The sequence below is a fragment of the Trichosurus vulpecula genome, chromosome 2 (genome assembly GCF_011100635.1).
Source record: "Trichosurus vulpecula isolate mTriVul1 chromosome 2, mTriVul1.pri, whole genome shotgun sequence".
Taxonomy (NCBI): Eukaryota; Metazoa; Chordata; class Mammalia; order Diprotodontia; family Phalangeridae; genus Trichosurus; species Trichosurus vulpecula.
This window is the reverse complement of record NC_050574.1, coordinates 16,338,968-16,359,927: the sequence shown is the minus strand read 5'-3', so window position 1 is coordinate 16,359,927 and position 20,960 is coordinate 16,338,968. Positions and strand designations below refer to the sequence as shown.

The 20,960-nt window shown below is 59.5% G+C and overlaps 4 protein-coding genes across 6 annotated transcripts; 1 reads left to right on the top strand and 3 right to left on the bottom strand.

Annotated features, from left to right (window-relative positions):
* Positions 1-1,116: 1,116 nt before the first annotated feature.
* Positions 1,117-3,340, bottom strand: LOC118836284 (basic proline-rich protein-like). Its single transcript, XM_036743616.1, has 4 exons — positions 3,258-3,340; positions 2,958-3,027; positions 1,856-2,809; positions 1,117-1,370 (listed from the first exon to the last, which is right to left on the bottom strand). Exons 1-3 carry the CDS (start codon positions 3,338-3,340, stop codon positions 1,901-1,903), a joined length of 1,062 nt encoding a protein of 353 aa, XP_036599511.1. The 3' UTR covers positions 1,117-1,370; positions 1,856-1,900.
* SPHK2 (sphingosine kinase 2) lies at positions 2,552-7,809 on the top strand. Its single transcript, XM_036744840.1, has 6 exons — positions 2,552-2,769; positions 3,227-3,717; positions 5,140-5,289; positions 5,400-5,494; positions 5,569-5,684; positions 5,849-7,809. The coding sequence occupies exons 2-6, from the start codon at positions 3,339-3,341 to the stop codon at positions 7,251-7,253; spliced, it is 2,145 nt and encodes a 714-aa protein (XP_036600735.1). The 5' UTR covers positions 2,552-2,769; positions 3,227-3,338; the 3' UTR covers positions 7,254-7,809.
* A 164-nt stretch (positions 7,810-7,973) lies between these two features.
* LOC118837757 (D-box binding PAR bZIP transcription factor) lies at positions 7,974-11,938 on the bottom strand. 2 transcript variants are annotated; one of them, XM_036744841.1, is made up of 4 exons: positions 11,474-11,938; positions 10,260-10,676; positions 9,293-9,504; positions 7,974-8,785 (listed from the first exon to the last, which is right to left on the bottom strand). In XM_036744841.1, exons 1-4 carry the CDS (start codon positions 11,601-11,603, stop codon positions 8,570-8,572), a joined length of 975 nt encoding a protein of 324 aa, XP_036600736.1. In that variant the 5' UTR covers positions 11,604-11,938; the 3' UTR covers positions 7,974-8,569. The 2 variants fall into 2 exon arrangements, with proteins under 2 accessions (XP_036600736.1, XP_036600737.1); XM_036744842.1 differs by having other exon boundaries at positions 10,290-10,676.
* Positions 11,939-12,632: 694 nt separating this feature from the next.
* CA11 (carbonic anhydrase 11) lies at positions 12,633-19,743 on the bottom strand. Of its 2 annotated transcripts, XM_036745614.1 has the most exons (9): positions 18,994-19,743; positions 18,507-18,581; positions 17,385-17,527; positions 16,576-16,761; positions 16,252-16,347; positions 14,081-14,153; positions 13,779-13,933; positions 13,310-13,475; positions 12,633-12,715 (listed from the first exon to the last, which is right to left on the bottom strand). In XM_036745614.1, exons 1-9 carry the CDS (start codon positions 19,058-19,060, stop codon positions 12,699-12,701), a joined length of 978 nt encoding a protein of 325 aa, XP_036601509.1. In that variant the 5' UTR covers positions 19,061-19,743; the 3' UTR covers positions 12,633-12,698. The 2 variants fall into 2 exon arrangements, with proteins under 2 accessions (XP_036601509.1, XP_036601510.1); XM_036745615.1 differs by lacking the exon at positions 16,576-16,761 and having other exon boundaries at positions 18,994-19,412.
* Positions 19,744-20,960: the final 1,217 nt, after the last annotated feature.

Here is a 20,960-nt window from a genome sequence, read left to right as displayed (position 1 = left end):
GAGGGGGGAGACTGAGGGAGAGAAAGACACAGGAAGAGAGACTGATGGAGAGAGACACATACACAGGGAGAGAAACAAGACAGAGAGGGGGGTGAGGAGAGACGGGAGAAACAGAAACAGAGACAAAGAGAAGGGTGTGTGAGGGACAGACGGGGTGTGTGAGAGAGAGACGGAGAAGGGGTTGTGAGGGAGAGAGAGAGACAGACAGAGGGTGTGTGTAAGGGAAAGGCAGAGGCAGAGAGAGGGGGTTGGGAGGGAGAGAGAGAGAGAGGGAGACTATTTAATAGAGACAAAAAGTTCAAGACACAGAGACAGGAAGAGAGAAACAGACAGGGTAAGGAAGACCAAAAGAGGCAGAGATACTGACACAAAATCAAGAGACTCAGAGCAAGCCAGAGATGAGGAGGTGAGGATTAGAAAAGCAGCTGAAAAGAGACCCGAGACAAAGAGTCAGGGCCGCTAAGAAAGGATAAAATGACACAAATCAGGGGCAGGAAGAGACAGCCTGAAGCAAACAGGAGCAGAGAGACTGAGAGGGAAATCGAGGCAGAGGGTAAGACAGAGAAACGAGCAGAGCTCAGATTTTTTCCCCCTTCTTAGTGCCCCCTCACCCCTCAAAGCCCAGTGTGCTGTCCGGGCCCTGGACCCTCCGTTACTGTCCTGCATCCCCACAAGCCGAGGCTGAGAGACAGCCAGTAGCCTGCTGCCAGCATCAGGTCCGGGTTCGGATGAGCTGGCTCAAGTCTGAGGAAGTGGTGGCTGGGGATGGGGGGTGGGGGGGTGCTCCTCCTTCTGCAGTCTGAGACCGGCTTTCTGCCTGACTTATCTGTGACTCTCTCAACGTCTGACACCCCTGCCTCCTTTGTCTCTCCCAGTGTCTGAGGTTTTGTTATCGTTCAGTTGTGTCTGACTCTTCATGACCCATTTTGGGTTGGAGTAGTTTGCTGTTTCTTTCTCCAACTCATTTTACAGATGGGGAACGTGAAGCAAACAGGGTGAAGTGACTTGTCCAGGGTCACAAACTAGTAAGTATCAGAGGCCACATTTGAACTCAGAAAGAGGAGTCTTCTTAACTCCAGGCCTGGCGGGGCGCTCTGTGCACGATGGCGCCACCTAGCTGTAGGGAAGAGCCCTGGGTTCCATTGCTGTCACCACCCTGGCTTTGTGACCTTACTCTGGTCCTTTCGCCTATCTGACCTGCAGCTCCCTGTCCTAGAGCCATAGCTGGGAAGGAGATGACCATGGGTTGTGTGGCCCACCTGAACGTGCTGTATGTAGATAGGCAGGTAGTATGCCAGTGATTGCAGTGAGTCTCTGCATCATCTCTCTGCTCTTCCAGTATTCAACCCCTCCCTGTTTCTGAGTCGTTGCTGCAACACAAAGGGTCTGTTTTCCTACTTCTGGGTCTCGGGCTCTGTGGGAATGTGGTCTCCCCTTAGGGTCTCTTATCTCTGCCCTTGGTTCCAGCCTCACTGTCTCTGTGGGCGCTCAGGGTCTGTCCCTGCTTCTGCTATGTCTTCCCCTGCCTCGTCAATTTCTGTCTGAGTGTCTTTGTCCGTTTCAGGGTTCCTGCCTCTGTCTCTTTCAGGGTCTTTGTTTCAGGGTCCCTGTCTGTTTCAGGGTCTCTGGCTCCCCCCTTTCAGTGCAGTCTCTGCAGATGCCTATCTTTGTGTTTCTGTCTTGTCTCTGCATCTACCTGCTCCTGCCTCAGGGTCTCTTTCTTGCTAGGCCTGTCTTTGAGTCTCTGCCTCACAGCGTTCTTCATCTTGCTATGTTTGTCTCTGTCTTTCTGTGTCTCTCAGTGTCTCTGTTTCTCCGTGTTTGTCTTGCTGCGTCGGTCTTACTGTTTTCGAACCTCTATCTCTGAGTCTCTGCTTCTAAATCTCTTATCTCTGTATCTCTATGTCTCTGCATCCCTGTATGTAGCGGAGCAGGCCGGCGCTTCCGGAGAAAGACGCCTGCGTGGCCACCGCCCATAGTAAACATGGCGGCCGCGGCTCACAACCTCGCCTGTGATGGCGCTTCTCGCGAGAGTCGCGAATGTAAAGCCTCTCGCCGTCTGGACCGGGCTCTTCCGCGATCCTGTTGGTTCATCCAAGTCAGGCCTACGCTTCCATTGGCTGAAATCCCACACACCTCCCTCCCACCCCTTACCCCGTCCACAATCCTTTGGACCGATGCGGTAAGGTAGGGGCGGAACTTCCGGGTGTGGGGAGGGGGCGGGACCAGAGATACTGACACTTAGCAGAGACCGAGAGGGAGACGGAGGCTGAGAGACACGGAGACTAAAAGAGACTCCGAGAGGTGGAGCGACGCCGAGACAGTCGTAGTGACACAGAGACCCCGGGAGAGACAGAGACCGATGAGACTCTCGGAGAGACACTATCAGTGGGAGACGGGGGCAGAGACCGAGCCGAGATGATGGGGGAGACGCTGGGCCGGAGATAGGGAGAGCCGGCGGGGATGGGGGCTTGACGCGGCCGCCGCCGGATCCCGGACCGTGAGAGGCTGGGGGAGTCGGCCAGCCCGCGGGCGGGGCGAGGCAGTGGCTGGCAGAGGAAGAGCAAAGGTCGAACCCGGGGCGGGGCGGGGCGGGGGCGCCCCGGCCCTTGCAGGACCTTGGCCAGAGACCGCGGGGCCCCGGGCGCCCAGGTCGGCTCTGCTGCGGACCCTGCTGGCTGGCGAGGCCGGGCTGGGCCTCTTCGCCGTCCGGCTCTCCGACTCCGGTGCTCTCCTGCCCATCGCCGGGCTCCTCTTCTCTCACCCAAGGTCTCCGGGTTTCTGTTCTGTCTTTCGCGCCGTCCTCAGTCTGGGGGGAGGGGTCCTGACCCTTCCTTTTCTCTCCTCACTATATCTAGGTACAAGAGTCCTCTGGGCAGTCCCCTCGCCCCCCAGTCCCTTTGGGTCTGGTCTGTCTCCTTGGCCCTGGGTGGGGGCAGAGGCCCTTTGGCCCTGACCTCTTTATGCACATCTCGGAGACTTTGGGGGCCTTGGAGGCAGGGAAGATGTGAGGAGACAGCTGGAGGGCTAGTAAAGAGATAGGGTTCAGCAAAAGGGGGGAGGCTCCGTGAAATGGTCGCAGGCCACCAAAGGGTGACTAGTTGATAGGGGCATGTAGGTCAGGGAGAAGGCAGTGAAGCAGTTGGGTCTGGGCAAGATCCCTTTCCTCCTCCTATGTGGGTGTCCTTCCCTAACCGGGCCCTAATTTCTTCCTCTGTCTCTGCAGATCCTGGCCTTTGGAGAAGAGCTGAGCTGACCTCCTAGGGCCAGGGGAGTCAAGCCAGAGACCACAGCCCTGATCCCTGGACAGCACAGGCCAGGTGGGGCTGGGCTGGGCCATGGCGGGCACCCCACTCCTGCATGGGGAGTTTGGCTCCTATCCAGCCCGAGGCCCCCGCTTTGCCCTGACACTCACCCCAGTGGCCTTGCATGTACAGCGGCTGCGTCCTAGACCAGAGGCCTGGCCCCAGGGGGGCCTGGTCCCTCTGGCTGAGGTCTCTGGTTGTCGGACTTTGCGAAGCTGCTCCCCTAACGACTCTGCTGCTTACCTGTGTGTCTACACTTACCCACGGAGCCGGCGGGGTGGCCGCAGGCGGACGGCGCGGACCTTTCGGGCCGACCGGGCCTCTGACTACAAGGAGAATTACGCAGAGGCCCAGCGATGGGCCACTGCTGTCACCTGCCTACTTCGAGGAGTGCCCTTGCCTGGGGACCTTGGTGAGCTGCAGGGCTGGGGTGGGGAAAGGCCACCCAATGGCAAGGGAATGGAGGGAATGAAGTCCAGAAGGAAGTTAGGGTCCCCAGGTGGATGAGCTCAGGAAGCATGAGTGGGATAGCCTGGAACAGGGCCTGGGTTCACAGGGAAAGGGGGTAGAAGAGAGTTCAGGATCTGAGGAGATGCATCTTGAGAGGATGTCTAGGGACCCTAGAAGAGGACAGGAGAAAAGTAGCAGAAAAGAAGGAGGGAAAGATGATGGGTAACCCAAGGGAAGAAGCCAAGAACCCAAAATGTAAGAGACTCCAGGAGAGAGAGACCAAAGCCTGGGGACCAAAGGAAGAAAAATGCTCAGCCAAGCTGGGTCAAACCTTACCATGGTCCCTCCTTCTTTGGGGTGTCTGTCTCTCATTCACTAGTTTTCTCTCTCTGTCTCTCTCTGTGTCACACACACACACACACACACACCTCTGTCTCTATAGTTCTTTGTGTTTCTGCATTTATGTGGGCAGATATCCAGGACCCCTAGAGGAGGCTGAAACCCAAACAATATTTGTGAGACTAGGAGTGCGGACTTTGGGCCCTGGGTATCTCTATTTGTCATCTCTTTCTGCACCCTCCCTCCCCCCACCCCATTTCCAGGTCAGGTTTCTTCATGCTGTCCGTGTCTGCCCCACTCTCGCCCTCTGCTTCTGGCCCCTCTACCATGCTATACTTCTGTTTCTCCCTGTAGCCCCCATCTCTGTGCCTGTCTCCCTGCCCCATGTCTCCCTCTCTCCTCTCTTCCCCTCCATCTTTGTGCCCCCCTCCCCTCAAGGAGGGATGGATAGAGAGGGAGGGAGTGGCCCTGTGGCCTGTGAACTGGGACACCCTCTCCGACTTTCTGTCTCCCAGCTTGCCTCCCAGCACTCTCTTTCTGTTCGGGTGACTCTACACCTGAGACCCAGGGGATTAGGTGGGTAGGACACTGTAAGCCTAGAACAATTAGCTCCATAATTTCACTCTCCACGCCCGCACCTGGGCAGTGTGCCAGGACACCTGGGTCCAAAGAACAGAAGTGATGAAATATCAGGCCCTTCTCCATTGTTTCTCTTTCCCGTGGGTGGTGTGGGAGAAGCCTGAGCCTCAGGGTGGGGGGGAGGGGATGCCAGGGAGTGCACCACCGGAGAGGAGGCTCACCTGGGGACGGGAGTGTTGTGGTGGTTGGAAGATGTAGGGATTCTATAGAACAGGGATGGGAAACCCGCTCTAGAACCTCATTAACGGAATTGGGGAGGGGGAAGAGAACTTCAGAACCACAACTCCCAGAAGGGCCTAGGCTCGCCCGGCTCCCTTCCCGAAGGAGCTCAGCCCCGAAGCCCTCTGGGAGTTGTAGTTTCTTGCTCCCAGGACCCCTGACACCTTTCTCGCCTCCTTTGCACCAGAGATTACTCCGGAGCTCCTGCCCAGGCCCCCCCGGCTGCTCCTATTGGTCAATCCCTTTGGGGGACGGGGCCTGGCCTGGCAGTGGTGTAAGAACCACGTGCTGCCCATGATTTCTGAAGCGGGGCTCTCCTTCAACCTCATCCAGACAGGTAAGGCTGGACCTGGTGGGTGTAGGGATGCTGGGGCTCCTGAGGTGGGTAGGGGGGCAGCTGGCGAGGGCCTGTCCACCTCTCACCCCTCCATCCATTCCTCTCCCCAGAGCGGCAGAATCACGCCAGGGAACTGGTGCAGGGGCTGCGTCTGAGCGAGTGGGATGGGATTGTCACCGTGTCTGGAGACGGCCTGTTGTATGAGGTGAGTTGGAGCCAGGTGCTCTGTGGCGAAACTGGGGGCCCTGGGACACCCACACGACCTCTCTCTGGCTGCAGGTGGTGAACGGGCTCCTGGACCGGCCGGACTGGGAAGAAGCTGTGAAGATTCCTGTGGGAGTCCTGCCCTGTGGCTCTGGCAACGCTCTGGCCGGAGCAGTCAACCAGCATGGGGGGTAGGCAGAGGGCCTCTCCTTGGGCTCCTCTCCTTTCCTCTCCTTCCTCTGCACGTGCCCTGGGTGTCTCCCCTGTACCCCTCCCCAGCTTTCTGCCAGTGTTTGCCCCTCCTCTGCCCTCCCCTCTGTCTGATTCAGCAGCTCTGTCTCTCCTCTCTGGACAGGTTTGAGCCAGCAATGGGTCTAGATCTGTTGCTGAATTGTTCCCTGCTCATGTGCCGGGGTGGGGGCTCCCCACTGGACCTGCTCTCAGTGACCTTGGCCTCCGGAGCCCGCTGTTTCTCCTTCCTCTCTGTGGCGTGGGGCTTCGTATCCGATGTGGACATTCAGAGTGAGCGTTTCCGGGTTCTGGGCTCTGCTCGCTTCACCCTTGGCACAGTGCTCCGACTGGCCTCCCTCCACGTCTACCCAGGCCGCCTCTCCTACCTCCCAGCCTCCTCCCCAGCCTCCAACGGCCCCCCAGCTCTGGTCCAGTCTCTTCCCCGAGCTGCCTCTGAACTGGCCCTGGCCCCAACTCTGGCTCCAGCCCCTTCACAAGGCACTCACTCACCCTTGCACCGCTCAGTGTCTGACCTACCTTTGACCCGAGGTGCAGACTTTCCCCTAGAGTCCCAGCCGGACCCCTCCCCCTCCCCACCTCATTCCCCAGGGCCCAGCCTCCTCTCCCCTGATCTTCCCCTCACTTCTGGGCCTGGCTCAGATCCAGCCTCCAGCTCCTTGATGGGTTCAGAGCCCCTAGCCTCCTGCAGTCCCCTGGTCTCTTCTGACTCCTCAGCCTTCCATAATCCCTTGGTCCATTCTGGCCCTCCAGTCTCTTGCAGTCCCATGGTCCCCTCTGATCTCGAAGCCTCCCCTTGCCTCCCAGGGTCCTTAGACATTCCGTGCTCTCTTGACTCTCCAGCCTCTGAAGATCCTGGGGAACTTCTGGCCCCCAATCTCTCCTCTTCCCCTCCCTGCCTGGAGCCTGGGGAGGGTCCTGCTTCCCCATTAGCCCCCTCCAGTCTCTCACCCTCCCCCAACTCCCAGACCTCCCTGGAGCCTGGGGCTTCTCCTATTTCAGAGTCACCAGCCCCTGGCACCCACCATGGCCCCAAGGATGACCTGTTGCCTCCCCTGGGCTCCCCACTGCCCCCAGGCTGGGTGACCCTAGAAGGAGACTTTGTGCTAATCCTGGCCCAGTCACCAAGCCACCTGGGTGCTGACCTGGTGGCAGTCCCCAATGCCCAGTTTGGGGATGGGCTGGTGCACCTGTGCTGGGTTCGAGGAGGAGTTTCCAGAGCCTCCCTGCTCCGACTCTTTCTGGCCATGGAGAGGGGAAGCCACTTTGGGCTGGGCTGTCCCCAGTTAGGCTACACTACAGCTCGAGCTTTTCGCCTAGAGCCACTCACCCACCACGGAATCCTCACAGTGGATGGGGAACAGGTGGAGTATGGGCCACTCCAGGCCCAGATCCACCCTGGCCTAGGAACCTTGCTTACAGGCCCCAAGGCCCAAGAACCCCAGCTGGCCGGTGGGGAGGCCTGGGGATCCAAGTGTGGGATACTCCCCTGGGGAGGAGGCAAAGCCTAGCCCTGGTATCCTCCCTAGACTGGCTGGGGAAAAGAAGCCGAATCTCCAGACCCAGCTTCAGCTCTGGGCCTGTTAGTTTGGGGGAAGGCCTGGCCAGGTGGAGCTAACATCTCCACCAGTTCCCTGTCTGGGGCCAAAGCCCAGGCTTCTGCTGGAGGATCGAGCTGTGCCTCTCCTCTCTCACCTCAGGGGATGAGGCTGGACACCAGGGCTAGTCCCCATATTGGGACCAGGGCTGGAGATGGGGTCTCCAGAGCAAGATGGATGCCTGAGGGCAGAGCCTTCCCCTCTTCGGCCCCATGATGGGACCCAGAATATGGGGGGGGGGGGCACCAGATGGCAGGACTGCCTTCCCTGGGCCCCCAGATCGGGGCTGCCCCTTCTGCCTCCTTTGCTCCTGGTGAGCATCCCCCTTTTCTTTTGCACTAGGACCTCCTCCCTGAGGGGTGGGGCATGCCAGGGACTCCTGGGGCCCCTGCCTCAGTTTCCCTCCCCTCCCCTAGTGGTCTTCAAGGCTACAGCCTCTATGCAATAAACAATAACGACGCTTGCTTCAGCCCTTTGGCCCTTCCTATGTCAGGAGGGGAGATGGAGAGCCTGGGGGAAGGGCCAATCCACTTTACAGATTGGGGTAGAGCAACTGAGGCCCAGAGGGGGAAGTGGTCTCCCCAAGGTTCTGTGTGGGGTCCTGCACCCCCAAGCAGCAGATGCTTGGCTTCTCATGGTTTATTGTAGTTATTCGACTGGAGAGGGCCAGGGAGCAAAGAAATGGGAAGGGGGCCCCCCCCAACTCCTCAGTCCTTCCCCCCCTCCCCTGACACCCATACCCCTCAGCTGGGAGGAGAAGGTATCTGTACTTCTTTTTCTTAAAAAATATATATATATATATATATAGATTTATCATCATCTAAGCACCTTGCCCTACCATTCCCTGGGCCTTAGCCCCTCGAGGAGCCCAGATGTCCGGTCCATGGCCACACTAGTGGGCAGATGGGGAAAACGTTCAAGGGAAAGGATCGGGGCTGCTGTGGGATCCTCCGCTCTTATGGTGCTTCACCTGGGTCTGGCTTCTCAGTCCTGCCCAGGACCACACAAGGTCCAGCTGGCAGTGTTCCTGGGAAGAGCCTGCTGGTCCCAGTATGCCAAGAACTCAGGGTGAGGAGCCCAGGGTCCTCCCCAGAGGAGAATGTCCTGGGGGTGGAGGCAGGGACAGAGAAGCCAGCCTGTGAGCTAGCAGCCAGTAGGGGCCAGGAGGCAGTGTCCGGGGGTGGGGCCGGCCAGGGTTGGGGCTCAGGGGTGTTGGGGAGGCCACAGCATCAGAGGGCCCCATGCTGGGCCTGGTAGCGGGACAGCACTGCCCGGTAGTGGGAGAGCTCCTGCCGAACTGCTACAACCTCCTGTCTGAGCAGGGCATTCTCCTTCTCCAGGAAGGCTGCCCGCACTGATATCTGGTTCTCCTTTAGCCGCCTGGCGTCCCGAGAGCGCTTGGCCGCCTCGTTGTTCTTGTAGCGCCGGCTCCAGTACTTTTCATCCTGGGGAGGCAGGCAGGCAGGGTTTGGGGCTCAGACAGGGCAGGAGGAACCAGCCCCTGGCCAGGTCAGTTGGTGCTTCACCAGAACCAACCATCCTGGATTACTAATGATGGAAGCCTTTAACCCAGTGTTGGTTAGCCACCCCTCCCCCCCAGCCCTGGCAGCTTAAGGAAGGGCCCATCCCCTGGGGCTCTCGAGGCAAGGTTGGGCTCCCCTTCATGGGAATGTCCTGAAGAAGAGCTCCCTGGAGTACTGAGGCTGGCCAGCGAGTGATGCACTTAGAATCGAAGGGGCCATTCCCCTACCAATGTCCAGTGTGCTGTGAAGTAGCCTTTTGATCTTCATTTCACAAACAAGGAAACTGAGGCTCACAGGGGGAGCTGGCTAGGCAGCCTGGCCTGATTCCCCAAATAGCTCCTCACTAACTTAAGCTGGTTAACTAGCTCAGCTCGCCTTTACTCCGGGAGGACACCCCAGCGAGGCTGTCTCCCCTCGGGCACAGCTCACCTTCTGCTCCTCCGGCACCTGCATCTTTCGAGCCTTCTTCATGATGGGCTGGGGCTTCAGCTCCTCCTCGGAGAAGCGGTGCTTCCGAGGGTCGAAAGTGTCCTGGCCTGGGACGCTGGACAGGGCCAGGTCAGCAGGGTCAGGCTCAAAGGTCATCAGCACCTCCACAGACTCTGGGTCCACTGGACTAGGGGTGTCCCTGGACGCCGGGCCTGGGCGAGAGTGAGGAGGGGGAGAGTGAGAGAGTGACCTCGGGGTCTTCTTCTCTCCTTCATCCATCTAAGTGGGCTTGGACTTCTCCAGGGGTCTGGTCACCCTGGGGTCATCGTGTCCATCCCCCAGTCTCACTCCTCGTGGGCCCACCCCCCCCAACCGAACTGGGCACGGTCAGTGAGTGTGGGGTGAAAGTCCTTCAGGCAGTCTAGCCACGACCCCTCCTGCCGTTCCTCAGACCCCCCCTCGCGGAGTCTGGGGAGACAGGGATAAAGTACCGCAGCTAGAGGCCCTCCCTAGTAGGAAGATCGGGCGCATGCGCCCGAGCTTCCCCTCCGCCCGCTGGGGCCAAACGAGGACACAGCGCAGGGGGCGGAGTCACGTGTCCAGAACGCCTCCGCTCTCGCCCCCGCTGCACGTGACCGCGCGACGCTCGGGGCTGCGTGCCCTAGGGAATGGGGAGGGGCTCACGTGGGCCCTGAGTGTGAGACTGCGGCCCCGGGCGGGGCCGGGCCAGGGAGGACACCGGTGCCTTGACAGGCCGAGGCACTCCAGTTCCCAGCAGTCCCCGCGGCAGAGCCTCGGGCTCAAAGCTAGCGGCCCATCTCAGGGGCTGCTGGGAGCTGTAGTCCAAACATCGCCCGGCCCCGACCTCAGAGGTGTGGGTGACAGGTCCGGCCGTCCCCTCGGGGATCTCCCCCTCCCCGCGGCCCTGAATCTCCCCTTTCCTCTTCCCACCCCCACTCCGGCGCACCTGCGCGCTGGGAGCCCGAGCCACCTGCACCTGGGGCCTTAAGTCCCAGTACGTGTCCCCCCGGGGACAGCCGTGGAGAGGCTGGCGTGGGCACGGGCGAGGAAGAGCTGGATGGGGCTGGGGACGAGGAGCCGGAGGAGCAGGACAGGGCGGCGGCGGCGGCGTTAGGGGCGGGGGCTGCTCGGGGAGCCAGAGGCCCGGGATCCGGGGGGCTGGGCGGAAGCCCGTGCTCCAGCAGGAAGGCGTCCAGGTCCACGTCGTCCACGTCGCCGAAGGGCAGAGGCCGTTCCCACAGCAGCGAGGCCAGCAGGGCACCAGGGCCCGGGCCCGACCGGGGCCGGCCCGAGACCCCCAAAAGGCCGCCCACCTCCTCGCTGCCGCAGGCAGCCGCCTTGCGCTCCTTCTCCTTCAGGAGACCTGGCGTAGAGACAGACAAGACGGGGCGGACGGGGGCGGGGCACACACGGGCAGCGAGGCACACACCGAGCGGGGCACACACACACACACGGGCAGCGAGGCAGACGCAGCAGGACACATGCAGAGAGGAACAGCGAGGTGCAGAGGGAGACGCGCAGAACGAGACACGCGGGGAGGGGCGGCAGTGAGGCAGAAGGGGAGACCAAGGCAGGGGATGCAGAGAGGGCCAGGCAGCGCCCCCCAGATGGGGAAACCGGAGAGACAGAGGTTAGGGGAAAGTGCGAGGCGGGGCGGTCCACGGGGCGTCCAGCACGAGTCAGAGGAGTAGGGAGACGTGGAGGGTGGCGCCGAAGGGCCGGGCGGGAGGAAGGAGAGGCGGGTGAGGAGCCATGAGGGGATGCAGGCGAGCCCGAAAAGGGAGTGGGATAGGTACAGGAAGGCCACCGAGAAGCCGAGGCGCGGGGCAGGAAAGACACCCAAGGGGGACACGGCGGGGAGGGCAAGAGCACGGTCAGCGGTTTCTGCTCTAGACTGCCTCGGGCCCTTTGCACCCACTCCTTGGGTCCCCTTTGCGCCCCCCAGCCCTGGGTCCGGTCCCGGCCCCAGAAGCGGCACCCGCAAGCAGGCAGGGGCTGGGCAGGACTCCGCCCCGTCTCGGGCCCGCGGCCCCATGTGACCTCGGGAGGCCCCGCCCCGGCCCGTGTCCGAGCCTTGTGAGCTCTGGACCCCCGCCCGCCCATAGCCGCTGGGGTCCCGGGGGAGGAGGGGACGCCTGGGTCCCGCCGCGGGACACTCACAGCTGGCCGGCGGCTCCTTGGTCTTTCCGGGCCCCTGCAGGAGGCTTCGCAGGCCGTGCAGCGCCGCGCCTCCCGCCGGGCCGCCCAGCAGCTGTGGGGCCGGGGACCTGTCACTCGACGGCCTCGCCATCCCCCGGGGGTTGGGGGCGGTCACCGGCTCATGGGCGACGAGGCTGCACCTTTGGAGACTCCGGGCTAGCGGGTGCTGCGGTGCCCCGGCGCAGAGACCCTTGCCAGCCCCGGCTCGCCTATACGTCCGTGTGCCAGGCGTGCGTGGCAAGCTTGCAGACCCCCGAGTGGGCCGGCCGAGCGCCTGTCCGCAAAGGGCCCCGGCGACGCCAGGGGCCGGCGGGCGAGCGGGCAGTGGCGGGCGCCCTGTGCTTTAAAGCCCGCGAGCCCGAGCTCGTGCACATCGGAGGCGCTTGGCAAGCCTGCACGGGGGAGGCGTGTGTGTATGTGTGTCTGTCGGAGTGTGCAACGGGGATGGGAGGCTGGCCGAGAAGCAGGCGGAGCCAAAGGCGCTGCAAACTTCTTTGGATGCAAAAGAAAAAAAACCAGGCTGGGGGAGGGAGCGGGGTGTGGATTGGTGCAGGCCCCGCGGTGGCCTCTCAGCCAGCGCCAGCCCCGCACGCCCCTCCTTCTCCTGGCCTGGCCTAGCCTCGTGCCTTGTGGCCCCTCCTCCCCCTCCGCCCGCCCTGCCTGCTCGAGCTCTATATTCGCCGGCCAATCAGGGCAGGGGCTGGGGAAATGAGGGACCAATGGAAATGCTCCTACCTCGAGCTTGTTCCCTCACTCGCCTTCACCCCTCCCACCCCACCCCAGGAGCGCATAGCGGGGAGGGAGTGGGGCGGGGCCCTGACCTAGATTCCTCCAATGAGCATTGGTGCCGTGACCCAAATGGGGACAATGGGGCGGGGCGGGAACACGTGGCCCCGCGCGTGCCACCCGCCAAATCCAGTGGACTGGAGGAAGGTTGCAACTGGGGAGGGAGAAGCGGGGGAGTTGTTAAAGGGGCCGTCGTCAGGCGGAGGAGCTGAGCCCCAAACCCTTCGGGTTCAGGAAAAGGTTGCGTCATCCTCCCTCTGCTGTTCAGTAGATGTTCCAATGTAATCCCCTCCCCCACACCCTTGGACCCCAGCTTCTCCAGATTACACAAGAAGGGTGTTCTGTCTCTTTAATAGATTTATCTGGGGGAGAAGAGGGGGGAGGCAAGCAGGTCCTCTTCTCAGCGGGCACCGTCCACTGCAAGAAAAGAGGGGCGGGGTAGGAGGTAAGGTCCGGGCAGGACGGCCTCTACCACTGAAGCCGGAGGGGGAATTGGTTTGTACCGCTGGCCTGGGGTGGCTAGGGCAGGGAACTAGTCTTGGTCCCTAGAGTGCACTGGCTGTATCACTATATTACCTTAGGGAAGCAGGACCTTACCACCCCGAGGGATGCAGGGGGGAGGGGGGTGGTCCTGAGTGGACTATACCAAATCCAGACTGTACCAAGTGTCTTTGGAGGGCTAACGTCGGGACCTGGGGCTGCTGATAGCTCGGGCGCTCCCGTGGAGGTGGTGGGGAAGGTTTCCTAGTACGCCCTGGTTCTAAGGGGCAGATCTGGGGTCGGGCACCTAGACGCCAGGATTCCCCGGGAGGTGCTCCAGACCAGGGGTTGATCCCAGAGTAGGTGGGAAAAGGCCGGACTACAAATCCCTGCAGGACTCGCGACTACTGACTGGCCCGCTCTCTACGTTTTAGCCCCGCGGTCTCCCGGGATTTGTAGTTTTCTGTGCGCCCTCGTGCCCTGAGGTTGGGATCGACTCGCGGGCTCCCGGTTCCCGGGTCTAGGGCGTACCGTGCAGTCGGTAGTTGGGGCCCCGGCAGCGCCTCTCCGGGTGTCGCGGGTCCCGGTTGCCTCGGAGGGCGCGATGGGCCAGGGGCTGCAGGGGCCGCCCATTGCCGCTGAGGCTCTGGAAGATTTGGGATGGCGGGTTCTGGCTCAGGAGCCGCAGAGAGTGCATCTGGGGCAGGGGACCAAAGAGAGCTCAGGTGCTGAAGTCTAGAGGTAGAAGGTGCTTAGAGATGGCTCAGTCAAAGCTCGAGGGAAACTGAGGCCCGGGGAAGACAAGGACGTGCAACTAGCAAGTCAGGGTACAGAGTCGGGACTTACACAGACTGAAGGTGTTAGAGGGGAAAGGTGCTTAAAGATCCATGAGTCCAACCCAGCTTCCGTAATATCGCACCCCCTCCTTCCCATCGCCCCACCCCCACCCCTTCTACTCCACTCCCTGGCTGGTGAGAAGGATGGAGGAGGAGGGAGCCACCTGCAGGGAGGTAACATTGAGGGCTCGGTCGATGAGAATCCAGGTGACCGTCTCCGAGCAGGGCGGGGTGCTCATCGAGCCCTGGTATGTGATAAAGCCGAAAGATTCGGGGAACAGCTGCTCCAGGCTCAGGTCCTGCACGAAGTAGGCGTCATCTACCAGAGAAGAGAGGCCCCGTGTGAGTGAGAGGGAACCCAGCTGTCCTGGCCCCGTCCCCGGCCCCAATTCTTCATCACCCCCAGGAGGAACCCAGGAGTCCCTCTTGACCCCCAGATGCAGACCACTGGAAACTGGACACTCACTTTTGTAGGAGATCCGGGTGATGGTATCTCTGTTAAGAAGGCGGCTTAGGAAGGGGTTGGAGTTGGCAGCAACCTGGGGTGGGATGCCAAGGATAAGAAGGAGACTGGCCATGGAGGCCAAGCCCTGCTACTTAGCAGGAATGTCATCTCTGATATCCCCAACCAGAGGTCGTGGGGCTTCAGTTTTCACAGAAGCTCAGAACCCAGGAAGAAGCTTCAAGGCCTTCTGGAGGCCCCAGCTCTGCCACCTACCCTGTGGAGGACCCACCCGGAGTCTCCCTTTCTGGGCTCCAGTTTCTGAGTCTGTATAACAAGGGCCTCCAAGGTTCCTTCCAGCCCTGAACTCTAATAATTCTAATCTCCACCTGAACAAGAATCCCCCCACCCAAAGGGATCATCTAGCCTTTGCTTGGAGTCTCCCTTTATGGCTTGGAGTCTCCCTTCTCTGGCTAGGGCAATGACCTTGGGACAGCTCTCTAAGAGGAGACCTAAATCTGCCTGTGGTCAACTTCCAATTCATCTGTCATATAACAGCCCTTCACATACTGCCCCCACCCCACTCCCATGAGTCTTCTCTTCCCTGGGCTAAACCTCCCCAATTCCTTCAAAGGAGACCTAAATCCTGGGCACTGAGTGGGGGGGAGGGTGGGTGAGGGAGGAGACCAAGGTCTCTCTGGCTGGGTCCTGAGTGAGGGAAGGCCTAGTGAGGGAGACCACCAGGGCCACTGAGTGGGGGGCAGGTGAGGGAGGAGACCAGGGCCTCTGACTAGGTGCTGGGCACCAATTGGACAAAGAAGGAGGGCAGCCACCAAACACTTCAGATAAAATGGATTCACAACAGAGTGGTGTCCACATTATGGACACAAGGCTTCTTGACCTCAGCTCAAACCCCTGTTTACTAGCCCCTTCTGCTTCCTGAATCAAGTTTATCCTCCCCTGCCTGGATCACAATAATACTCTATTAACAATGATAGCTAACATTTACATAGCACTTAGGTGTCAGGTACTGCTAAGCCCTTTACAATTATTCTCTCATTTGATCCCTGGGAGGGAGTTGCTCTTACTCACACTTTACTGAGGCAAACAGAGGTTCTGTGACTTGCTCAGGGTCACCCAGCTAGGAAGGGTCAGAGGCTGGGTTTGAATTCAGGTCCTCCTGACCCCAAGCCTGGCATTCTATCCACTGAGCCACCACGACCTTGCCAATGAAGGACTCCCCACTCCCCAGGTGCTCTGGCCTCATCTTGGATAACCCCAGGCTACCCTTTTCTGCGCTTGAGTCCAACTGGATGGCTCTCTGCACTGGCAACTTCAGCCTCTGGGTCTTTGCTCAGAGCCTTCTCAGTATTAGTGTGCCCTGTCCCTTCCTCCATATCCCTTCCTGGATTCAATTCTTACTCAACCTGTGAAGCCCACCCCAAGGGCCTTCCTGCTCTTCCTGCCCCTTTCACCTCTGTGCCTTCTTTAAAGAGACCAGATGGCAATTTGAGCTGCAGAGGGTCCCACACAGCTAAAAACGCGGATCTGGCATGCATCAATCTCATGCCTAATCCTCTATTGAAATGCTCTCTGAGGGCCGGCACTAAGTCTCTTCCAATCCTGTTTCCTTCTATTGCTAAATCCAGAGCCCTGTGCACTCTGTGGCTTTCATTGCTCTTTGTTCAATGAAGGGCTGCTCCAAAGTATTTCAAGTTGCATTTAAATCCAGAACCCAGGACCCTAGACCAGATGAGGTCTGTTCAGAGAAGGGTTATGGCACTTGGCCTTGGCCTTGGCCAGAAAGCATCAGGGACACCTCTCCAAAAAAGTCCCTGGAGTCAGAAGACAGCTTTCTTTGGTATGGGAAAAGGGGATGCCTTGGAGGGGACCCAAGAGTCTGGTACTCAACTCCTGTCCCCTTGAGAACATTGCCATCCACAGTCCCCATGGCCCCACATAGCTCCTCCCCTTCATGCATCCAGCATCTCTTCTCTACAGTCTTTAATCCCAGGGACTTGGGTGCCCCCTCCTCAGATACCCAGGCATTTCTTCCTAAATCCCTCAAGGATTTAAGCATCCTTTCCCCCAGCCTCTCAGATATCTTCTCCCCACAATCTATAGCTCTCGAGGACCCATGAATCTATCCTGCCACCTGCTCCTGCCACCTCGGATGCCCAGGCATTTGAACTCACATTCACAAAAAGTGCCAAGACAGCCAGTCCATTGGGACCCCGGGAGGCTGCACTTAGATTTCCATAGAGTTCTTGGTTAAAGTGGATTAGCTGCACCTGTATGGAGGGGAGGCATGAGGGCAAAGACAGAAGTGGAGATGGGTCGGTATCAGGAGCAGAGAGACTCCAGGTGCAGGGATGTGGTCAGAGAGCTCAGCACTGGGAGGAGGGGTGAGTGAGTCCAGGGACAGGGGCAGCATCAGGCTAAGGGTTGGGATCATGAGACTCTGAGGGAGGTCAGGGTGATGGCCAAGCCCATGGTGGGCACAAATAGGGACCCATCACCTCTGCTGAGAAACTCTCATGGTTGATCTGGTGCTCCGAACCGGCCCCATCTCGCGCACCAAAGAGGAGACGAAGCTCGCTTAGTCGGTGGCTGTAGAGGAGGGGCCCCCCAGACACATTGACCACAGGCCTTGGGGCTGGTAGGAAGGACACATGTCGCCCAGTATTGTATAGTGTCCCTCGAAGCTAAGATGGAGAGATAGAGCCGGTTAGAGAGAGAGCCACCAGAGGCTGGGAACTGCACCCAGGCACCTCCTCCGACCTGCCTAAGGGGAAATCAGGCACAGGTTGGTTTCCCTGTTCGGAAGTCTCTCCATGAGCAAACCATGGTATTTGAGGCAGTGGGCCCAGGAATCAACTCCAGCTCTGCCTCGATGTGGCAGCAGGACCCTGGGCAAGCCTCTGTCCCTTGTTTCCAGGTCTGCTGCTTCATCTGTAATTGGGACCCTGTCCTAGCTCTGGTTCCTGTGCCCCCTAGCCTGCTACCTTCCTTCGTGTCTTCCACTTTCTGGCCCCAGCTTCCTTTCCCCTCCCCCTCGTTCAGATCCAGGCCACATTCGTTCCTCTACTCCAGGCGGTCCTTCCTAAGCCAGCGCAGATTCTACCTGCAGAATGCCTGCCCTGATCGCCCCTCGCGGGCCCTGGGGGTCTGGGGCCCAACAGTCAGCTGAAAGAGATCGCTCTTAGGGGCCATCGCATCCAACCCCAAAAATGGAGAGAGCTGGGCGCCGGGACCACTTGGATCCTTGGATGGGCGGGGCTGCGGAGGGACAGCTGGGTCCCAGAACCGCAAGGGCCGGGCCCCTTACCTTCTCTCCTCCGGTGCTGAGCCGCAGCGGAGGAAGGAAGGGATCGTAGAGGACCCTCTTCAGCTCCACATCGACGGGGCTCTGGCGTTTCCCCACGGCACACAGACTCCAGGCTGCGTTTACCAGGCCCCAGAAGGGCGGCCCTGGGGTTGGGGTGGGGGGAGGGGAGGTGGAGGCAGGAGAAGTGGCTGTCAACTACTTAGGGAAAGGTGGTTTTACCTGGATGCCTTTAGGGCAAAGGGATGTGCGGTTCTTTGAGGGAGTAGGGGCTAGGGGAAGGAGACGCCTAGGTCCTTGTTGCCGTCAGGAGCTGAAAGAGGGAACCCCTGGGTTCCTGAGGGTTTTCCAAGCCCCTTACTCCCCCCGAATCTGCCCTCCTAGTCCCACCCCGAGCCACACGGCAATAAACTACAACTCCCAGCAGTCGCCGCGAAAGCTAGCGCGTCTCTCAGCTCCTCTGCCCCAGTGCCTCATGGGGGTTGTAGTTTCGTTGGCCTCACGGTTAAGACCAGCCAGAGCATTTGGAGGGTCGTGGGACCGCAGGGGGTTGAGGGGGAGGGATGGAGATCTGGGTTCCCGGGAATGAAGCCTGGGAGCCAGCGAGGCTGGCGCGACGCCCGCCCCCACGCTTGGCTTCCACTCTCGCCCACTCACTACTTCAGATGCGCATCTATAATGGCTTCTTGGCCTTCGCGGGGGGGGGGGGGGGGGGAGCTGGGGGAGGGGACGGCGGGGTCCTGGAGGGGCAAGGGGATGGCGGGAGGGATCCGGGGCAGGACAGGCCAGGGTCCGCAGACCAGAGGGGACGCCTACGCCCCACCCCCTCCCGGAGAGAAAGGCGTCTGGGAGACGGGGTGCTTGGGTCCCTGGGGGAGGGGTGTGGAGGGGGTTACTAGGGGAGGAGCGGACGAGGTCTCCTCCTGGGAGAAGGCGGTCAGAGTGGTCGCCAGGGTCCCAGAGGGGCCGGGGAAGGGGACGCCTGGGTCTGGACTCTGCGGGGTTGAGTGGCGAGGGGCGGTTGGAGCCCTGTGGGGAGGAGGCTGTCCGAGGATGCCTTGGGATCCCAGAGGGGGCGGGCCTGCAGATGGAGCGGGGGACGCTGGGGTCCCACCCTGAGTGCACCTGGGACGAAGCTTCCCTGCAGATTATCTTTGTAGGTCCACCAATCCTCGGGGGCAGGCGCCGGACCGATGTGAGCTGGGAGAGGGGTAGGCGGTGGACAGAATGAGTGCCCTCCCCCGCTCCAGACCTACCTCCTGTTCTGGTCCCCTTCCCATCCCCAGCGTCCCCGGGTCTCTGGGCTATCAGAGGAGCTTTTCTGTTCTCTCCCTCGGAAAGATCTAGTCTCTCTCTGAGAAATCCCTCCAGGGTTTCAGAAGTAGTCTTCCCCCCACCCTCCTCCACTCCCTACCCCTAGACTTGTGTCTTTTTCTGGTAGGTCTCTGAGCCCTTTCTAAGTCTCTGAGGGGTCTCCGGGTTCTCTCAGAAATTCTCTGCGGGCTATCTGTGAGGAGTCTTTCTCTTAGAACTCTCCATCTCTCCCACAGAGAGGAGAGAAACCCCCCCCCCCCCAACCCTTTACTGCCTAACCTTATCCCAGAACTCTTACCTGCAGCCCCTAAGGCAGCCCCAAGGAGCAGGGCCCGGGGAGGGCTGAGGTGCGCTGGGCCCCCCATCTCTCAGGCTCCAGTGTCCAGGTGGCGATGCCTTCAGGGGTCTCTGTCTTTCACACCCCCTGGTTCCTCTTCCTCTTTGACTCCTCGGTGTCCCTGTCTCCCTATTTCTCAATGAGTGTCTGCTGTTTCTTCTCCTGTCTATATTTCTATCTCTGTCTCTCTCCTGCTTTTCAGTGGGAGATAATTCCCTCCCTCCTCCTCTTTCTAGGGGCCTGTAATCTCCAAATATCAGACTAGTGGAGGTTCTCACTCAGGGTCCTTCTCCCCTGCTCTGAGCCAGTCCTAGCCTTCCCTACCTTTTCCCTGTCTCTCCTCCCTTTCAGCTCTCTCTCTCCTTTTTTTTCTCCCTGCCTCTGTCTTCCGCTTCTGTCTTTATCTCCCTCTCTCAGTAACTCCCTTCCTTTTTTCTCTCTTCTTTCTCTTTCCCTGTGTTTGTCTCTGGCTTTCTGTCTCTCTCACACACACCTTCCTCCCTTCTTTCCTGTCTCTGTCTGTTCCCCTTCTGTCTTTTCTCTTCTTCAGTCCATTCCTTCTTTTTAAACCTCAAATTCTCACCCCTCTCCCCTCTCTTTCTCTTTCCTTTCTCTCTTCTCTGCCTATCTGTTTCTCTCCCTCCCTTCCTCTCTCTCTCTCTCTCTCTCTCTCTCTCTCTCTCTCTCTCTCTCTCTCTCTTCCTCTCTCTCTCCTTCCCTCCCTCCCTCTCTCTCCCTCCTTCTCTCTCTCAGTATCTTTCCCCCTTTTGCCTTCACCACTGTTACAGCCTTGTCAGCTTTCCCCCTGTCTCTCTTCCCTCCCCTCTCTAGGTCTCTCCCCACCTTTTATTTTTCTCTCCCTCTCTCTCCCTTCATCTCTAAATCCTACCTTCCCCACCTTCTCTTTCGATTCACTCTCCCTCTCCTTCCCCCTCCTCTCTCTCTGCCCCCTCCCTCTCTCCCCTGCTTCTCTCTCCCTCCCCCTCCCTCTCCTCTCTCTTTGCCCCTCCTCTCCCCTGCTTCTCTTTCCAATTTCTTGCTTCTCCCTCCCTTCCCCCCTTTTTTCTATATGTCTCTCTTGGTGTTTTTTGGGGGGTGGGGGCTTAGGTGGAGGAATCGAGAGAAAATAATCAGTGAGAGGAGGGTCCCCTGTTCAGGATGCACTGGGGGGGGAGGAGTGGTTCAGACACCTGGGGCCCCATCCTGGCAGCTCCCATTCTCTGCAGGAGGAAAGGAGGAAGGGGAGGGGGAGGGGGAGCCTTAAGGTGGATCGGGAAGAATCGTTATCTTTCCTGGTCCTGGCTCTTGCCCTCCTCCCACCTGCCTTCCCCCCACAAAACCTCCTGATCTTCTTAGGCAGCATCAGGCCAGCCTCTTAACCAACTCTTCCCCCTTCTCACTTCATCCTGTGCCTGGGGCTGCCTTAATGGAGCTTGGGGATCCTCATGGGGAAAGTCTGGCTGTAGTAAGTGGGATAAACCACCAGAGGGGGAAAAAGACCATGAAAAGAGAAGTTGGCAAGCCATGGGAGATACCAGATCTCTAAGGCCAGAGAGCTAATGGCCAGGACAGAAAAGAGAGACTGGATGCTTGGGGTGACAAAGACAGCAAGGGAGAGAAAAGCAATAGATGTACAGTGACAGCCAAAAACAGAGTAGGAGGCAGAGAGAGTGAAAAACACTAAGAGAGACAGGAGAGACCAGCTTACCAAAAGAATCAATCAATCAGCATTAATTAAGCACCTACTATGTACCAGGTACTGTGCTAAGGTCTGGGGATACAAAAAGAGGCAAAAGACTGGTCCTTGCCCTCAAGAAGCTTACAATCCAATGGGGGAGATAACATGCAAACAAATATAGACAAAAACAGCTATATAGTGGATAAATAGGAGATAATTACCAGGGGAGGGCACTGGAATGAAGCAGGGC